Here is a 16186-nt window from a genome sequence, read left to right as displayed (position 1 = left end):
TGAGAGGCAGAAACACTCGGTTTGATATTTATTTACATCTTTCATTTTAAGTACAAGGAAACAGACTGTGACTGACAGACTGATATAACCAGAGGAGTGGTTTGAGTGCTGGATGTCGTGTTCCAGTCGGGGTTCAGATCTGGGTTGAAGTAAAACCTGTTGCATGTTTTTTCAGCGATATGTACGAGGAAATGTATACCGTCCCCGGACGGCTTGGAAAATGACAAGTTTGGCATGTGACACGGGTATGGATATATTTGAGTTGCACTTTTAAGCGAATGTAGGGTATTTTCTACGAGGGATAATAACGGCACGCTCCTACTTTTAGCGAAGCCAGAAAACTAGCACTTTCACTGAACGGGTAGTCCTTTAAGGCACATTGAAACCCTGCATCTTTAGCGATATCACGTTAAGACAATAAGGTACGACTACTCTGAATCAGTTCTGGCACTCAGTCAGATTTAAAAAATGCTGCTCTTCACCGCGTTGATTTTGCAGCTCTTCTCGTCCACACACTCAATTCCATCGTCCAAATCTCTGCTGCTGCAACGGCGCTACGTAGCATCCTCCGCTACTGTTACTGTGATCCAGTGGTGTAATCGTATCTCTCACTGTACTTTGGTGTCGTGTTCTGAATGTAATGCGTTGACGTGGACCGCAGAGGCAGTTTTCATCTGATGGTTGGAGTGGGAGTGGGTGTGGTTCTAGTTCTTTGATTGCATCACACATTCACTTTATATTTGTTGTTGACGCTCATCTGTGCATGACTCAACTTTTGGTGAGACACCCTCATGCAGAATTCCCCGTGGGTATTTCAGCGGATTTAAAAATATGAAAAAAAAAAAAAAAAAACCGTTTGGAAAAGATGGTACGTTTTATGGCATGGTTTTCTTCTCATGAAATAAAATGACATGGAAAAACAAAACATGCATTTTGGTTTTCCCGAAGAGAAATTCTTTACAAACGTGGGGATTTTCCACCAAATTCGAGGTACGATCTGCTTCAGTTCTGACAGTCTCGGAACCCGGACAAAGACAGAGCAGTGTGATAAACAGGGACAAAAGGGATCAAGTGAAAGAGCTGGTTGTTTAGAAACCTAATAGGTTCCAGAGAGTGGGGTCTTAAACTTCTCGAGACAATATATCAATCTTCCCCAGACTCTCACTAATGCCTCTGAAACAGCGGCATGGATGAGCAGCCTTTCTGAGCTCAGTAATGACTCCCAAAGGTAAGATATCCATGTTCCTGCACGTTAAACCAAAGCAGACTCCGGGCACATGTGCAACTTCCCTAAGCTTTGACAAACAAGTGCTCCTGGTTTTGATCAAACTTTTCTTGGATTCATTGTTTGTGGCTGTCTAATGAGTAGAAAAGCCATTTTCACCTTTTTCTATACGCTAAGAGGACCTTTAAAGGGCAAGGTCTTAAATCGAAGGCAAAATAGTTTCCAGCTGCAGTATGGGCTGGAATAAGTGGAGATGGTTATATTGGATGACAAAAATATCCTAGTAAATTTTAATGTAGGACGTTAAGGAATGCTTTTTCATCAGACGAGAATTTGATTTTCATTAAAAGCACATTGGTTTGTCTTTTAAAACTCCAGAAGTATCCGGGTGGTGCAGCGACACCACCTTGTGGCTCATTTGTGCAATAGTTCCACACAAGCCTGGATGGGGGGGGGGACAACCACCACAAAAAAGGCCATCATTTAATTTTCATTAAACTCCTGAGCAAATGAACTTGAATATACAAAAATACATGTCACAGTTTTTCCCACTTTTAGAGGAAGAATTCAATGGATACTACATTAACTGGACATAGCTGCTGCAGAGGCGCTAGGAGAAGCTACGCATCTCAAACAGTTTGATGACAACGGCCTCATGCGGCCGCAGTGCAAGGGATAGGATGGATGTCGAGCCCAGGCGGTCCATTTCCGTGCTGGACACAAACACTCCTGCCTCCGGCAGGCCGGGGGCCCAGCCAGGGTCCAGGACGCAGGTCTCTGGGCTTGTATTTAGCAGAACAAGGAAGTGGACACAGCCCCATGAGCGCAGGAAGGCAAGGACTGGATGAGGAGAAGGGTCAGGAAGCGAGGCGTTGGTGCTGGAGCTGACGTTGAAGGCGAGGAAGTTGAAGGTGCCGTAGAGAAGAGCTTCTTCTCTGGCTTTGGAGTGACTGAGAGATATGAAAAGGTCTATGGTTGAACGCTTCAGCTTATCTTTGTCCTGAAGGGGAGATGGTAGAAGAGGGCTATTACTCAACAGACACACCCCGACAAACAAATGCACTCCTAAAATATGTGTTGGAACATTTTTAATGTGAGTGTTGCGTTTGTAACTTACTGTGGTGGATGCTGATTGACCTCCGGGTACCAAGGCTCCATGTTGAGAAATATTCTGAATGGGTAAGAAAAAAAATTCATTTTAAATGAACATTCCTAAAGGTTTATAAGATTGTCTTTTTTTTTTTTTTTTAAACTTGGACTCCACCTGTCTGCGGACAATCTGTTGGTCATACTGGATGACTGGTGACCCCGGCAGTGTCATCAGCAGCACCAGCAGTAACTTCTTCCATTCATTAGATGCCTCATCTCCAACCTGTCCAAACACAAAACCTCCATATCGTATCATGAAATCCTACCGGGTATTTGGGTTAAAAAATCCCCAAATCTATGGAATTAAATTGAAAAAAAAAACCAACATACTCTCCAGCTGGGCCACACATCCTCGCTGTCTTGCAGGCGTGTCTGTATGTGAGTCGACATTTCCTGGGCGGTGAGGAGGTGAGGGGGAGCAGGCAGGATGGAACCCATGACCATATCCACCAGAGTGATGTTGATTTGGCTGGAATTGGCTAGAGGAGACAGAACCTCTGCTGTCTGTTTGACAATAACGATCCTAAAACAAAAAAAAAACATTGTTCTGTAAATTGAATTGACTGAGAAATCTAAATTTTCCGTATGTGGTAGGATACCTCTCCTCATCTGGACTGCTGAACTCCTTGAAAAGACGCTTCCACGCCAGCAGGGTCTGAAAGACATATACAGTAAGATTATGGTAATTCTACTTGTGGAAATAAAGAAAAAAAAAAAAAGCATTTTACCTTTTCTGAATATGTCACATCTGTGTCACAAATTGCAAATCCTGCAACACCCCGCTCCAACCAGAACTGAATTGCATGCTGTGAAAATACAAAATGTATTCTTAGAAGATCAAGCATTGCTGAATACTTGGAAGTGAGGTTGTGCAGAGTTAACGCTCACCAGTGCCAAGGTTTCTGATAACACCTCTGCGTTTCCTTCCTCGTCGTGAGGTACTAACAGCTCCAATTCACAGAAATCCAACACTACTTTGAGACCTGAGGAATCCATGGGGAGCCCTTTTAGCGTTGATTCATTCACATTTTGTGGCTGCTCGATTGGACGGAGCCTTTTACCCACCTGCTTTGTTAGACTCCGTGATCAGATGCAGCGTCCCCAGACTTTCACCGCTCACGTTGACGTTTAAAGGAGAATTGTGTTTGTCAAAGAAGCCCTCCAGGATTAGGGCATCTATACCCAAGGACTTGAAGTAGGGGAGCTCCTCACACAGGCCTTGAAAAAAAGGGTGACATCACTTAACCAGTGAAACTAGACCAATTTAACAGAAAAGTCACAAGGAATACAAATAAATTTGAAAGATGATCCCATTTTGAAATGATTCTCATTTTCACAACACCAAATTTTGTAGGAGCTCTACTGGCTTAGCTTTTTCTCATGGTTTATTGATAAACCTCTACAAAAGTAAGAGGCGCACACGGTAGGTTTGTCCACAGTGGCAATGCCATTGGTGTGTAGTTGTTTCATCCTCTTATTTGTTGCGTCTGTACCTACAACATGTCATATTTATTCTATCTTTTCATTCATTGTTGTTGCTGTCCTATTTATTGCCTTTATCAAATGATTATCAATTGTCTAACTGTCCTCTTGCCTTGTGCTGATGTGCTGCTCAAATTTCCCCAGCGGTGATCAATATAACATTATCGGATTCCAAAATGCTGCAAATCGTGTGCTTGAAAAGATGCATGTGTGGAAAATTTCAACGGAGTGACCGTACAAAGGGTATGAAGGGTCTCACCGTCGATGACCTCTGACCCCCCGGGTCGACCCCCCGGGGTCAGCTGATAGAACAGCGACCTCTGCCACCACTTCAGTGACGTCACTACCGGTTTGGGGCTCTTCACGATGATGGCGACTGCGACGGCGAGCATGGAGACCCAGGCGAGCCAGAAGAGCAGCACCAGGTAGCAGCGAAGCCTCCTCCAGCCCGGACCCCCGGCTCTCAGCTCCAGCTCGTCCTTGCTCATGGGCCGCCAACGTCCCCGCGGCGGATCCGCGTCGTCCGCCGGGACAAGCAGCGGCGCCGCCTCGGACGCACCCTCGCTGCCGGAGAGCCCGGGGCCCGCTACGCTGCCGTAACCGGCGTCCCCGCCGGCGTTCAGGGGCATGGTGCGCGGCTGTGGGGCGGCGACACACACACACAATTAACCAAGATAAAAAAATAAATCAATATTCGAGGTGTATCGACAGCCGCCGTACTGTGCTGTTTATTACCGCGCTGACGACTTCTCCCGATACCGGAAAACCGACGCCATGTTCCGCAGGTGTTTTAATTAGAGCGCGCGACCGTCACGTCACAAATCAGCTGAGTAAGCTGGTCTCTGATTGGTCTATCTCGTAGTGGCTGATCGCGAGCTACCAAAACAATCCTGTGCAGTCCACGCACGGGGGAGACCCAGCTATCATAATTGCTACTAGTTCATCAAAAACACATTTTATTTGAAAAACGGTTGCCTCATAGCAAGAAGGTTCCGGTTCTATTCCCGAAAGGACCACATACAGGAGGTATTGGTGACCCTTCTTTGACCAAATGCGTGATGATTGATTGTATGCCCATATGATGTATGAATGTGAGAGTGAATTGTTCCCAGTCTTTTTGTTGCTGCAGGGATAGGCTCCAGCACCCCCTCAACCCCAGGTGCACGCTAAGCCTTACAGATAATGAATGCTAAAAAATAATCTTCCTTCTCTTGTCCCATAAGGAAATAAAAAACCCCGATCTGATCTACTCTTTGTTGTAACACAAGTTGCTCCTCAAGGTTATGTGCATGGAATATAAATGGAATTGATTTTTAGTTCTAATAGCAATTGATTGGTATGATTATTTCAGATCCTCTTGAAAAACACCCTGAGGGTGACATTGCTGCAAAATCACACTTTGAAATGTTGTTGATGTCTGTTGAAGTATATCTTAAATTCCAGGTAATGTGGAGGGAGGAGTGGTATTAAGAAAAAAAAAAGTCATCCAGGACACATGGTCTCTAACTTCATTTTCATTCTTTTGAAATAAATTTTTCTTGTGTATTCTCTGAATAGATGCTGGCAACAAATATTTCAAAGACAGTCTTTTTGGATAAAATAAAATCCCAATAAATATAGTCGAGGGCAATGTGAGCCCTTAGAGATTCAAAATTAAGCCTTTTCAGTGCATCTCGATGTGGACTGTTCATCGCAGCTCGCAGTCTGCCGGTATCAACTCCCATGCAACTAGCAGACTTAACACAGAAGTGCTTTTAAACCCAAGACAAAAAACTCAAGGAACTCATCTAAGAGCTTTACTCACATTTGGCGTTATTGTCTTTGCAGGGCCCTCTTCTCACTGGTCGACTTTGCCTCAGAGTGATCTTGGCCGAGCCACTGTGTCCTGGGTTGTATATTTAAGTGATTGGACTGGTCAGGAGTTCGAGGGTGAGAAGTTCAGTTCAACCAATGAAAACGCTGCTGAGTCAATTAATACAGAGGTGCTGATGCTCACCACACCCTCACGACATTCTGAAAGACACATGACTCCCAAATGAAGCCTGTTTATGTTCCCCATTTAACATTGACTCGATCTCATTTGTTTATTTATTTATTTATCGGGTTAAACCTGTGGTAAAAAGTCGTGACAGACGTCTGGTGGGCTAAAGGTAATGTACTTCAGCCTTGGCATTGAAATTACTCGTTGGTTCTACTTGAATTCTTGGACAAAGGTTGGATTTGAAACCCCTTATGGCGTTAGACGTGTTTATTCCTCTGTTAAAAATTTTTATATTCCAAGTTCAAGCTGCCTGTTTCAAACTGGTTATTCAGATGTTAAAGTGTGTGTTTGTCCATCAAATGTTTTCCTTTGTTAAAACTCAGCTCTTGCTATTCCAAGTCACTTCTCCTCTGCAAAAGAAACCCTTATCCCAGTGAGACTACGTACTTAAGAAGTGCAGCATACAAGTTGAAAAAACATCAAGAAACGTTTTAATTTCGAAGCCAGTTATGAAATCTGATCGCAACATAACATGAATAGAAACTTTATGATATAGTTAATTTAAAGTAGTTTATGTATTAAAAAGTAAGCAATCGATTTATTCTATTGGTAAGCGTGTGGTAAAGTAATGAATTGATAATTATTTGTTTGTCAGATGAATTGATAAATATTAAAATATTTTATATATATATATATATTATAAGCAGAGCTCTTTCTGTTATTTAAACTTTTGGAAAAACATTATACAGATGCACATACATAAATACATCCATCTATATATATTTTTTTAATTGTATTTTTTTGTGTGGGGGGGGGGCAATAGAAATTATCTTTGTTGCCTTTGGTATTGTGATTCTTTAATATGGATAAAACCCTTAATTGAAAAATAACATAATAAACATTAATTTGTAACTTAATGAAAATTAATAAATAAACTAAAATCAATCCAAAACAAATAACTGATTGAGTAAAAAAAAAACCACCCCAAGATGCTAGCTTGATGTTATTTAATTGTTCCTTTTAACAGTTTGCAGCCTATCAATATGCAACATCTTGAACAATAGAACCTACGTTGTCAGAGCCCACAGTCACATAGCTCATCACACAGCCCTTCAACATGACATAGCCCCATTTAATGAGGCCCCTGTGCTAATTCTTGGGAAAGTAGCATCCTCATAACCCCGGCCTGGGCCTCCAACTCAGCCCCGTCCCTCTCTTCAGCCCTATCGCACATTCTTCGTCCTTTTCCTGTCGCAGGCTTGTGTTCTTTCAAGAGCCGTCGCTTTACAAATCACCCTCGGCTCCATAACAGTCTTGTGCAAACTAATAATTTACTTGTGAGACACCGAGAGATTCCATCATGAGACTGATCCTCGCGGCTCACGTGCGGAGAACAGAAATAAAACCGCATTTTGTTTTGTATGTCATCTTGGTAGAGGGGAGGCAGAATTACTTCTCCTACATCCCTGCGGTGGAAATTAGCTGCCTTACACAAAACCTACAACATGCGGTTTATGCAGGTGTGAGATTTGGTAATTTTGCCAGCCGTTCTCAAGATCCGATAGAAGAACAGCAGCAGTTAGGAAATGATTCGTTTACATTAATAACCTTGTTTGCTGTCTCTCAGTCAGAATATATTACAGAATGTCAGGGATGTCATTGAAGGAGGTGAATGCGGAGACAGGCCGTGTCGCAGATGACTCTGTTTCCATCATTTTAATTTGAATCCTCCTCAGACCCTCCAATGTCCTGAAATAAAAAAAAGAACAAACAATAACATCTATGTTTCCACCACGGAGATGGCGCCAGATGTCATGACTTGTGTTTTGATTATTTAATGAAAAGCTGTTCTTGTAAACAACTCCTCTTGTCTCGAATGATTTTTGATAACAGAAAATGTATTCATTTATTTATTTCTGGACGCTGGTTGTGAATTGAATTTTCTTTAATTAAAAAAAACAACCACTATTTAACAGTTTTTTTTCTGAAGAAGTGATTCGGTCACAATTAATGTCCAACCTCAATTTACAGTTCAGGTCTTCATATTTGTTGTGTTGAACTAAAAGTAGATGAAGGTAGCACGTAGCCGCTGTGCCTCACCATCGGTTCCTGAGTCCTGAGAGACGTGATATGCTTCTGATACGCAGAGATGATGCAGTCTCGCCTGCAAACAGAAGTGGTTGACCCAACATTAGTGAAGATGATAATAATAATAACTTTATTTATACAGCACTTTGCATCAAAGTTTTGTAAAAACAAGACAAAATAAATTCTAACTAAAATTCATGATATTATTCATTGTCTATTAAGCCTATCCTATAGCCTATCTTGTCACTGTAAAAACAATTTTGAAGTTGATCAGTTATCAAAATGTAAGTCTTCAGATATTTACAATTTTCTATATTATCAAAGTTGTTGGAAATAATAATCATCACCATCATTGTTTACTATGATGATGATTATTATGAATATATTTATTTGTTGTTAGCATTGTTTATTGTATGGTTATTTGTAATTATTATTATTATTAATATGTGTCTCAACCACACAGATGTGGAGAACAGCTTTTTGCACTAAACTGTGCAGAAAACTGCTGCTACTCTGTATTGAAATTCAAATTACATATATTGATACATTTCAGGTTTTATGCTGTTAAATCTCTCATTCTTTCACCTCAGTACCAGTAAATTGTATCTCTATGCACTTTATACTTTATAGATTAATCTTCATTGTTTGTTTATTGTGCACGTTACTGTTAATGTGCACTTTATTATTATTATTTTGCTTATTTTATGTCACTACGGGAAAGTCAGATTCTTCCGTATGTCTTGTACATAATGGAGAAATGGACAACATGCATAGTATGACAATTTAATTGATGATGTCAATAATAATTATCATCATAATATTAATTGTACTATTTTATATGATAGTAAGACTACTACTAATTATTATAATTTTTTTTATTAATATAAAAACAATTTATTATTATTATTATTATTATTAAGTGTCACAAGCACATGTTTATTGTTCCTCCTCACTTGCTGGTGATGCCTCCTCCTGGTGGAAGTCCAGGCATTTCCTCTGCCGTCAGGAATTTCATCACATACAGAAGATCAGGGTCCTCATCCTTGGACCTCATCATCTGGATGATTTCTGTTCAACAGATTACAACAGGAGATGAAATCATGCATAAGAGCAGAGCGCGTTTGCATGGGTTATTTGAGCGAGAATCACCTTCAACTTTGTTATCGATTCGCAGCTCCAGCTCTGCCTCCTTTTGCAGCGCCTCTTGTGACACCTGGGGGGCGCCAGGGAAGCAAAGGATGATGATGCTCATGTTATCCAGGCTTCCCTGTGGAGAGAGGCAGAAGATGAGAGATAAAATTCCACGTTGAAAGGAAAAGATGTGATCGAGTTCTATCAGGTTTGAGTACAAATAATGTTCTTATGCCAAGATATTCATGTATTTCCTGCAAAGCCATCCTTACCTCCAAATGCAGAGCTTAAATTTACTCAGTTTGCAGCGTGTCGACTTGTGCCCACTGGTTGTATGAGTTGTATGAGTTTCTCCACATTTCCCAAATAGCGTGATTTGGCGCGGAATGAGGTCACGAGTGCAAATGTCTAAAGTCAAAATCGCTATTTAATGCCGATTTGTTAAACACTGTTGTCTGGCTTTTAGACAAATTCAAACGTCATCCTCTTTTGTGAAACTGAGCCCTGATGCCATCACGGCGTTCGGATCAGCGTGTACCAGAACACGGTGTGTTTTAGCAGGCAGCGCAGGCTTTTAGGTTAAAATAAATAAGAGGGCCGTCTCGGCTGGGGCAAATCCCCTGAGCTGTGTACATAGAGGTCTAAGACCCAGCTCCCGTAAACACACTCACCTTCAGTCTTAATCCGAGCCATGTGTAACTCCTTTTTCTCCGTCTCCTATACGGTGCACTGTTGTACTAGGTTGCCTAAATAACCCTATTTATAGAATGAGCTAAAGGAACGTCAGTTACTAACAAGCATTAAGAAGAGCCACACGACAAATCTACTTACACAACACCATCAATGTAATTCCCTCCCAGCACGCCGTCTTTTTCCATGCTTTACCTTCTCCATTCATAAATCAACCCGCTGTGCAAGTTAACCATGCGCTATTATGTTGAGCCCTCCAAAAAATTAAACTATTAAAGTTTATGTACTTTCAGGAGCTCTGCTTGTCTCTATTTGAATGATATCATGTAGATCTGTCACCCACTGTAGCTACTTAGTATCATGGGAAGAAAAAAAAAAAAACAGCTGTTACATTAAGATGTTTGTGTTCACGCTGTCTATAAATGTGACTCGGCAATACTTGGTCAATGTTTGTTTTTTTCCCATAACGCCATATGAATGGAAACAAGACAGGGATATCACCCATGTCGACGATGTGTCGGCAGAAAACTGATTACTTAAAGTGTCATCAGACCCCGCCATCCCTTCCTTCCTGATCCAATTAAACCACTCCAGTTTTGGAAGATTAAATCTCGTCTTTTTATATGAGCGTTTTCCAATTTGGGTCGCCCCCGCTTGTGTAATTCGGCGGCTTCTGACCTTGTAGAGGCAGAGGTCGATGACTTGGGTGCAAATCTCCCTCAGGTCATCGCATACCAACAGACGGCTACGCACAAAGGCGCACAGGTCTTCATTGCCGATGGCGTCCCAGACGCCGTCGCACGCCAGGATGAGGAACTCGTCCTCGGGCGTCCTCTCCATCTCGTACACCTCGGGCTCCGGGGACACCAGCTGCTCGGTCTGCGGCCTCCAGTCCACCTCTTTGAAGTCAAAGTCCCCCAGCGCTCTGGAAACCGCCAGCGAGCCGTTGACTCGCTGCAGGGTCACCGAGCCGCCGGCGTTCTGGATCCGCTCCCTCTCTCTGGGGTTGAAAGGCTTGTGGTCTTCGGTGTAGAAGACCACCTGGCCGTTTCGGCAGAGCAGAGTGCGGGAGTCCCCACAGTTTATGAAGTAAATGTAGCGCGTGGAGATCAGCACGGCCGCCGCCGTGGAGCCGCTTCGGTCCCAGTTGTCTTCGCGGGCCAGCTTGTGCATGTGGCGGTCGATGTCCAGGAAACCCTCACGGATCCCCTCCTTCACCTGTTCGGGATCCTCGCTTCTCTTAACGCCGTCTGTCGGAAAGCGGCAGAGTGTTGATATGGGATGTGATTTTTGAAAAATTTGAACATTCAGTGTCCTTTCAACACTTCTGATCAGAGCATTAACGTGACAAATACGTCACAAGACAAATGACATTTTGAACAGGACCATACTTATCTTAACATAGCGACCCGCTCAACAAGTGTATGATAAATCATCATATAAATACTTGAACAGGGGTGGGCAATTATTTTGGCTGGCGGGCCACATTTCTTATTTGATTTTTATGCGCGGGCCAACTAGGTTTTATGTAAATCAAACAAAATGAAAATTGCAATTTAAATAATTACATTATTTGGCATTTTTTTCAACTTTAAAATCATTCATGATCATATAAAAATGTACTGATAATTTATATGTAATCATCCATACAAAATTCAACAAAAGAAAAAAATAAGGCGTTTATAAATTCAATATTAATTGAAAATATTCAAAGAAAATAGTTTGTCGGGCTGGGTAAAAAAGCAAAACAGGACGGATGTGGCCTGCGGGCTGTAAAATCACCAGGTGTGCACTAGAATGTGTTTTAGTCACATTATAGTACATCGCTATGGAAATATCATTCATTTTGTTGCATTTTGTTTGTTCCATTGCATGCTTTCAATATACACTGCTCAAAAAAATAAAGGGAACACTTAAAAAACACATCCTAGATCTAGATGAATGAAATATTCTTATGAAATGCTTTGCTCTTTACACAGTTGAATGTGCTGACAACAAAATCACACAAAAATGATCAATGGAAATCAATTGTATCAACCCATGGAGGTCTGGATTAGGAATCACACTCAAAATTAAAGTGTAAAAACACACTCCAGGCTGATCCAACTTTGATGTAATGTCCCTAAAACAAGTCAAAATGAATCTGTGTTGCTTCCTGAGTGGACACTATGATTTCACAGAAGTGTGATTGACTTGGAGTTACATTGTGTTGTTCAAGTGTTCCCTTTATTTTTTTGAGCGGTATATTTCCGTTTGCGCCATTCATAGTTACAACTAAATATTCCCTCTTGCCCGAAATTAGCCTCTCTGGCAGACTTTTGCATTTGAAAATCACTCCCTCTCTTATCGACCACGGCACCATGCTGAATCGTGTTTCTTAAACGAATAAGGAAAGATTGCCGTCGCGTTCACTCAATTCATCTCACGAGTGAATCCCTGTCATTCCTCATAAATGTTTCTTTACCTGTGGCCAGGATGTGATCCAGCAGGTGTCTGGAGCAGTACTGCGCCACGGTCGTGCCTGCGTGTCCATCAAACACAGCGAAGTATCCCCATTCTGTCAGCTCCCCCCTCAGCTGCGGCATGCAGGTGTGTGCGTCCTCCATCTGAGCCCTCCATCCCTGCATGTTGGCCACGGCGTAGTTGATCCCCGACTGTGAACCCCCCTCCGACACGTGTTTCTCCAAGATGGGCCGATCCAGGTACGGGCTCGGCATGGTGTCTTCTTCGTCGAAATTCTCCTCTTCCTCCGGTTCTCTTTCCCGAGGTCCCCCCTTGAAGAAGAAGGTGACCATCTTCTCTGTTTCTTTGACAAGCTGGCGGAGGAAGGAGGGAACCTCCACATTGCTGGCCCTCCTGGCCGTCCTCATAACTCCTCGAAGCCGGTGCTCGAGCTTCCTGCTGGACCTGCCCGCTGCCCGTCTCCTTCTGGTTCCCCTCCTCCGGCCCTGGGTTTTCCTCAGCAGGTCCAGGGCCACAGATGAGCAGTTTCTCTCCAGGCAGGTGAACACAGAGCTGTGTGTGAAATTCAGATAAACGACAAACGGAGCGGATTGCCCGGAAATACGAGAATCATCTTCGCAGCTCGAGTCCAACCTGCCGCGTCCTTTTTTATGTTGACAACAAGTCGCCTTCCTCTCGGCTTGTTTGTTTCTCTTTAACCATCCTACCCTCCTTTACCCCTCAAGTATTAGCCGTGAGCACCTATTGGTCGGTCTATTTCTGCTGATTGATCCTGCCGCTCTGCCCCACCTTCTTCTTGCGCCTCGCCGTCTATGTAACGCCACTGGATTATCACCTCTCTACAAAGATGACCAGTGTCATCACGCAAGCATGGATTACAGGCACAGCATTTTATACTCACAGAGAAAACCATAACGTATGTAGAAAGCGTGGATGTGAATTGAGAACAAGTCCTCCAACTGGAGTTTAATGATAAACGCTGTATCTGTAATCCAAAAATTCCAAGTGAGACACAAAACAAAGAAAAATTCGGTGTTTACTTTTATTGAAAGGCTTCGTCAATGAGAAACCAGGGAGAAGTTCGTGTGGAGTCTCCATGGTCTGCGTGGGGTTCCTCCAGATTCTCTGGTTTCTCCTCACAGTCCAAAAAAACAGGTTAATTGAAGACCCTAGATTGTCCAGCCGTTGGATTTTGTGGTCTGGATAATCCGGTGTTGCCTAAAAAGATGAGCGAAAATGGCAGAAATTATAAATTTGAATATTGCTTCGATAAAGAATATTGAACATTTTCACAAGAATACAGAACAAAATTAGCAACGTGGTGAAAGAGCAGGTAGAAATGAAAACTGTAAGGTAGTGAACGCAACCTCACCCAATGTCAGCTGGGATTGGATCCTCCAACCAGAAACCCAGAGTGCAAGATGAGCGGGTGATGATGAATGACCTTTCTGACCTTTAGATGATGACATAAGATGATGCGATTTCCTGTTCCCCCGTCACTGAGACCATAAAACTTGCCTAAATTGAAGATACTGTATATACAGTCATGCAGCCGCAACCAGTGGACTGCATGAATTCTCTTTTTCCAAAGCATGGAAAGGCTCTCCTGAGATTTTAGGTGATTTTTCAGATATTTTCACAAACAAAGCAAAGATCAGGTTATTATCAGAGTGTGTTTTCGTTCTGCAAGTTTCACATGTGACACAGGGGCAAAGACGCGGCCGGGATCCGGCAAAACCAGATGGCATTTTTCCGAGATCCAGCAGCTCGTAATGGATCATTTGTCACGTCCAGCGGAGCTCTGGCCCATATACGGCTTGGAACGACGGCTTTGACTCAGGCTGAGTGTGGCTACCTAAACCGAGCCACGGGTCCACCTTATATGGACCACATCTGGTCAGAGTCGAGCCAAGATTGAGGCTTCCTCTGGCGCACATGAATGACTACCTCCAGTCATTCATGGATCGTTGCGGTGGTCTGTATCCGTCACACGTGGCTCATGCCGAGACCCAAGTCCAGTGTATTTATGGCTATTTGGCTCGTAGCCGTCCGTGGCGTCATGGAGCTTAGGTCTAAAGGTGCCGGTATTTGAGGTGAACCGAGAGAATAATGCATGTTTATGAACCTAACCATAGAACACTGATCACATTGTGTGTATACATGATTTCATAAATCAAACAATCATCAAGTCTGCGCAAGTCGGGCATCCTAATCTCATTAAGCGTGGGTTATTTGGGTTGCCTGGCCGGGTTAACAAGGAAATACATGGAAGACTTATCCGTATATACAGGTTTGTATGTATATATTTACACAGGATTAGCTCAGGTCAGCTGAAGTGTGTCTCTATTACAGGTTGGCTGTGTTTCAGCCAACAGTCGGTTGGTCTAATGTGTGTTACCTACATTAGACGTCCCGGGCCAACGGGATCGGCGCCGTCGTTTGAAACACGACCTGACGGTGGTCGTAGACGGACCATTTTCATTTTACCACCTTGATCCAAAAACAGATTATACACTGATGAAAACTCCTAGCTTCAGGAGTTTGCAACAAACCAGTTGCTCCTGATTTTCTGCATAGCGCCCTGCTTGTGTGTGTGTGTGTGTGTGTGTGTGTGTGTGTGCATGTAAAGTATTTATGAAGGTGATGAAAGCGCTCTATAACTGGAAACCCGTTAATATGTTTTTTTTTCTTTCTTCATGAATCATGATCCCTACATTTTGCAGAAGCACAAAGCGAAGACGCACACTGCCCTCTACTGATCAGTGTCACAGTCGAAAAAGTATTAATACCATTCAGATGCTGAATTTCTGTGTATTTTTTGTGTTATGTGTAACATAAACCAACTGTTTTAGATGGTTTGGAGATAAGATCGGAGAAGCCGGATGAGACGAGAAGGTTCGGTCATGGATGCTGAGGTTGGAGGCCGAGTGAAAGATCAGAGAGAAGGTTTATGGATGCAAAGAGAGAGGACATGAAGTTAGTGGGTGTGAGAGAAGAGAATACAGAGAATAGGGTTAGATGTCGCTGTCTGAAGGGAAAAGCCCAAAGGAAAAGAAGAAGAAGAAACACAGCCGGCGTAACCAGATTCACCAGTGCAGGGAAACGTGAACATACACGGGAATGTAAACAGCATTAGCGACGTAAACAAGATGTGCAAGTTCACCTTGTGTGCAGCTCTGAGAGTGCAACTGAAAAAGTTCAGCTGCAGGTTGTTTGCAGAAAAGAAGAAGCAGCATAAAGGAACTACCCGTATCAAGATATACACTTTTAAACAATTATAATCCTCCTCGCAATAAGAAGCTTCCAGGTTCCTACACGGGGTTTGACATGTTCTCCCCTCATGTCTGCATGGAGCAAGTTGAATGAGGGCGTGTGAATAAGCGAGCGACGTATCTTTTTGCTGTCCTGTGATTGACTGGCGACCGCCTCTCGTCCAATGACGGCAGGGACAGGCTCCCTGAATGCAGGATAAGCGGGATAAATAGCAACAAAAGTAAAGTGCTGGTTGACCACGCGGCTCCAGTGGGGATCCGCTCTGCTCAGCCGGTCTTTCAAACTGCAGCTGCTCCTGTCATAAATTATTGATGCCCCCCGTTGTTCTCCTTTTTCTGCGATGCCCCTTTAAGATCCAAAGGCGCTACAGTTCGCCTTAAGTGGCGGCGAGGCCCGGAAAAAAAAAAAAAAAAAAAAAAAGGGGGGGGGTGCGCGACTTGCGCTCAGACTCCGCTGTGGCTCGCCGTAACACTGCAGCAGTCGTAATGACGGGAGAGGAGAGGAGCGGAGGAGGGAGTCGAGGGGAGGATGGCTGAGGCAGGGCGGGGCCGCCGAGTGACAGAGCAGGAGGCAGGGACCGGAGAGAGGAAGCCGCTCAGCTACGCCGAAAGGGAAGCACAGGCTGGAGGAAGAGGAGAGCGGGGGGGGGGATATTGTGTATCCACAGGACGTGAGCGCCGGCATCAGATGAGGGGGGGGCTTCC

General features: G+C 43.5%; 2 protein-coding genes and 1 long non-coding RNA gene across 4 annotated transcripts; all 3 read right to left on the bottom strand.

Moving 5' to 3' along the window:
* Nucleotides 1–948: 948 nt before the first annotated feature.
* LOC147224446 (amino acid transporter heavy chain SLC3A2) lies at nucleotides 949–5849 on the bottom strand. 2 transcript variants are annotated; one of them, XM_086164765.1, is made up of 10 exons: nucleotides 5661–5849; nucleotides 4116–4494; nucleotides 3440–3592; nucleotides 3263–3357; nucleotides 3103–3180; nucleotides 2974–3029; nucleotides 2705–2897; nucleotides 2490–2597; nucleotides 2343–2396; nucleotides 949–2225 (listed from the first exon to the last, which is right to left on the bottom strand). In XM_086164765.1, the coding sequence occupies exons 2-10, from the start codon at nucleotides 4483–4485 to the stop codon at nucleotides 1836–1838; spliced, it is 1497 nt and encodes a 498-aa protein (XP_086020891.1). In that variant the 5' UTR covers nucleotides 4486–4494; nucleotides 5661–5849; the 3' UTR covers nucleotides 949–1835. The 2 variants fall into 2 exon arrangements, with proteins under 2 accessions (XP_086020891.1, XP_086020892.1); XM_086164766.1 differs by lacking the exon at nucleotides 5661–5849 and adding an exon at nucleotides 4592–4642.
* Nucleotides 5850–6829: 980 nt separating this feature from the next.
* Nucleotides 6830–12753, bottom strand: ppm1na (protein phosphatase, Mg2+/Mn2+ dependent, 1Na (putative)). Its single transcript, XM_086164827.1, has 6 exons — nucleotides 12211–12753; nucleotides 10425–10996; nucleotides 9075–9192; nucleotides 8879–8993; nucleotides 7938–8001; nucleotides 6830–7586 (listed from the first exon to the last, which is right to left on the bottom strand). The coding sequence occupies exons 1-6, from the start codon at nucleotides 12614–12616 to the stop codon at nucleotides 7554–7556; spliced, it is 1308 nt and encodes a 435-aa protein (XP_086020953.1). The 5' UTR covers nucleotides 12617–12753; the 3' UTR covers nucleotides 6830–7553.
* A 486-nt stretch (nucleotides 12754–13239) lies between these two features.
* Nucleotides 13240–15903, bottom strand: LOC147224444 (uncharacterized). Its single transcript, XR_015107453.1, has 2 exons — nucleotides 13582–15903; nucleotides 13240–13427 (listed from the first exon to the last, which is right to left on the bottom strand). It is a non-coding gene; the product is annotated as an uncharacterized LOC147224444 (long non-coding RNA).
* Between the last annotated feature and the right edge of the window lie 283 nt (nucleotides 15904–16186).

The sequence above is a fragment of the Fistularia commersonii genome, chromosome 18 (assembly GCF_037954325.1).
Source record: "Fistularia commersonii isolate RoL2024-O1a breed Wild chromosome 18, RoL_Fcom_v1.0, whole genome shotgun sequence".
Classification (NCBI taxonomy): domain Eukaryota; kingdom Metazoa; phylum Chordata; class Actinopteri; order Syngnathiformes; family Fistulariidae; genus Fistularia; species Fistularia commersonii.
Note: the sequence above shows the minus strand (reverse complement) of the source record. Positions and strands in the feature narration are given on the sequence as shown.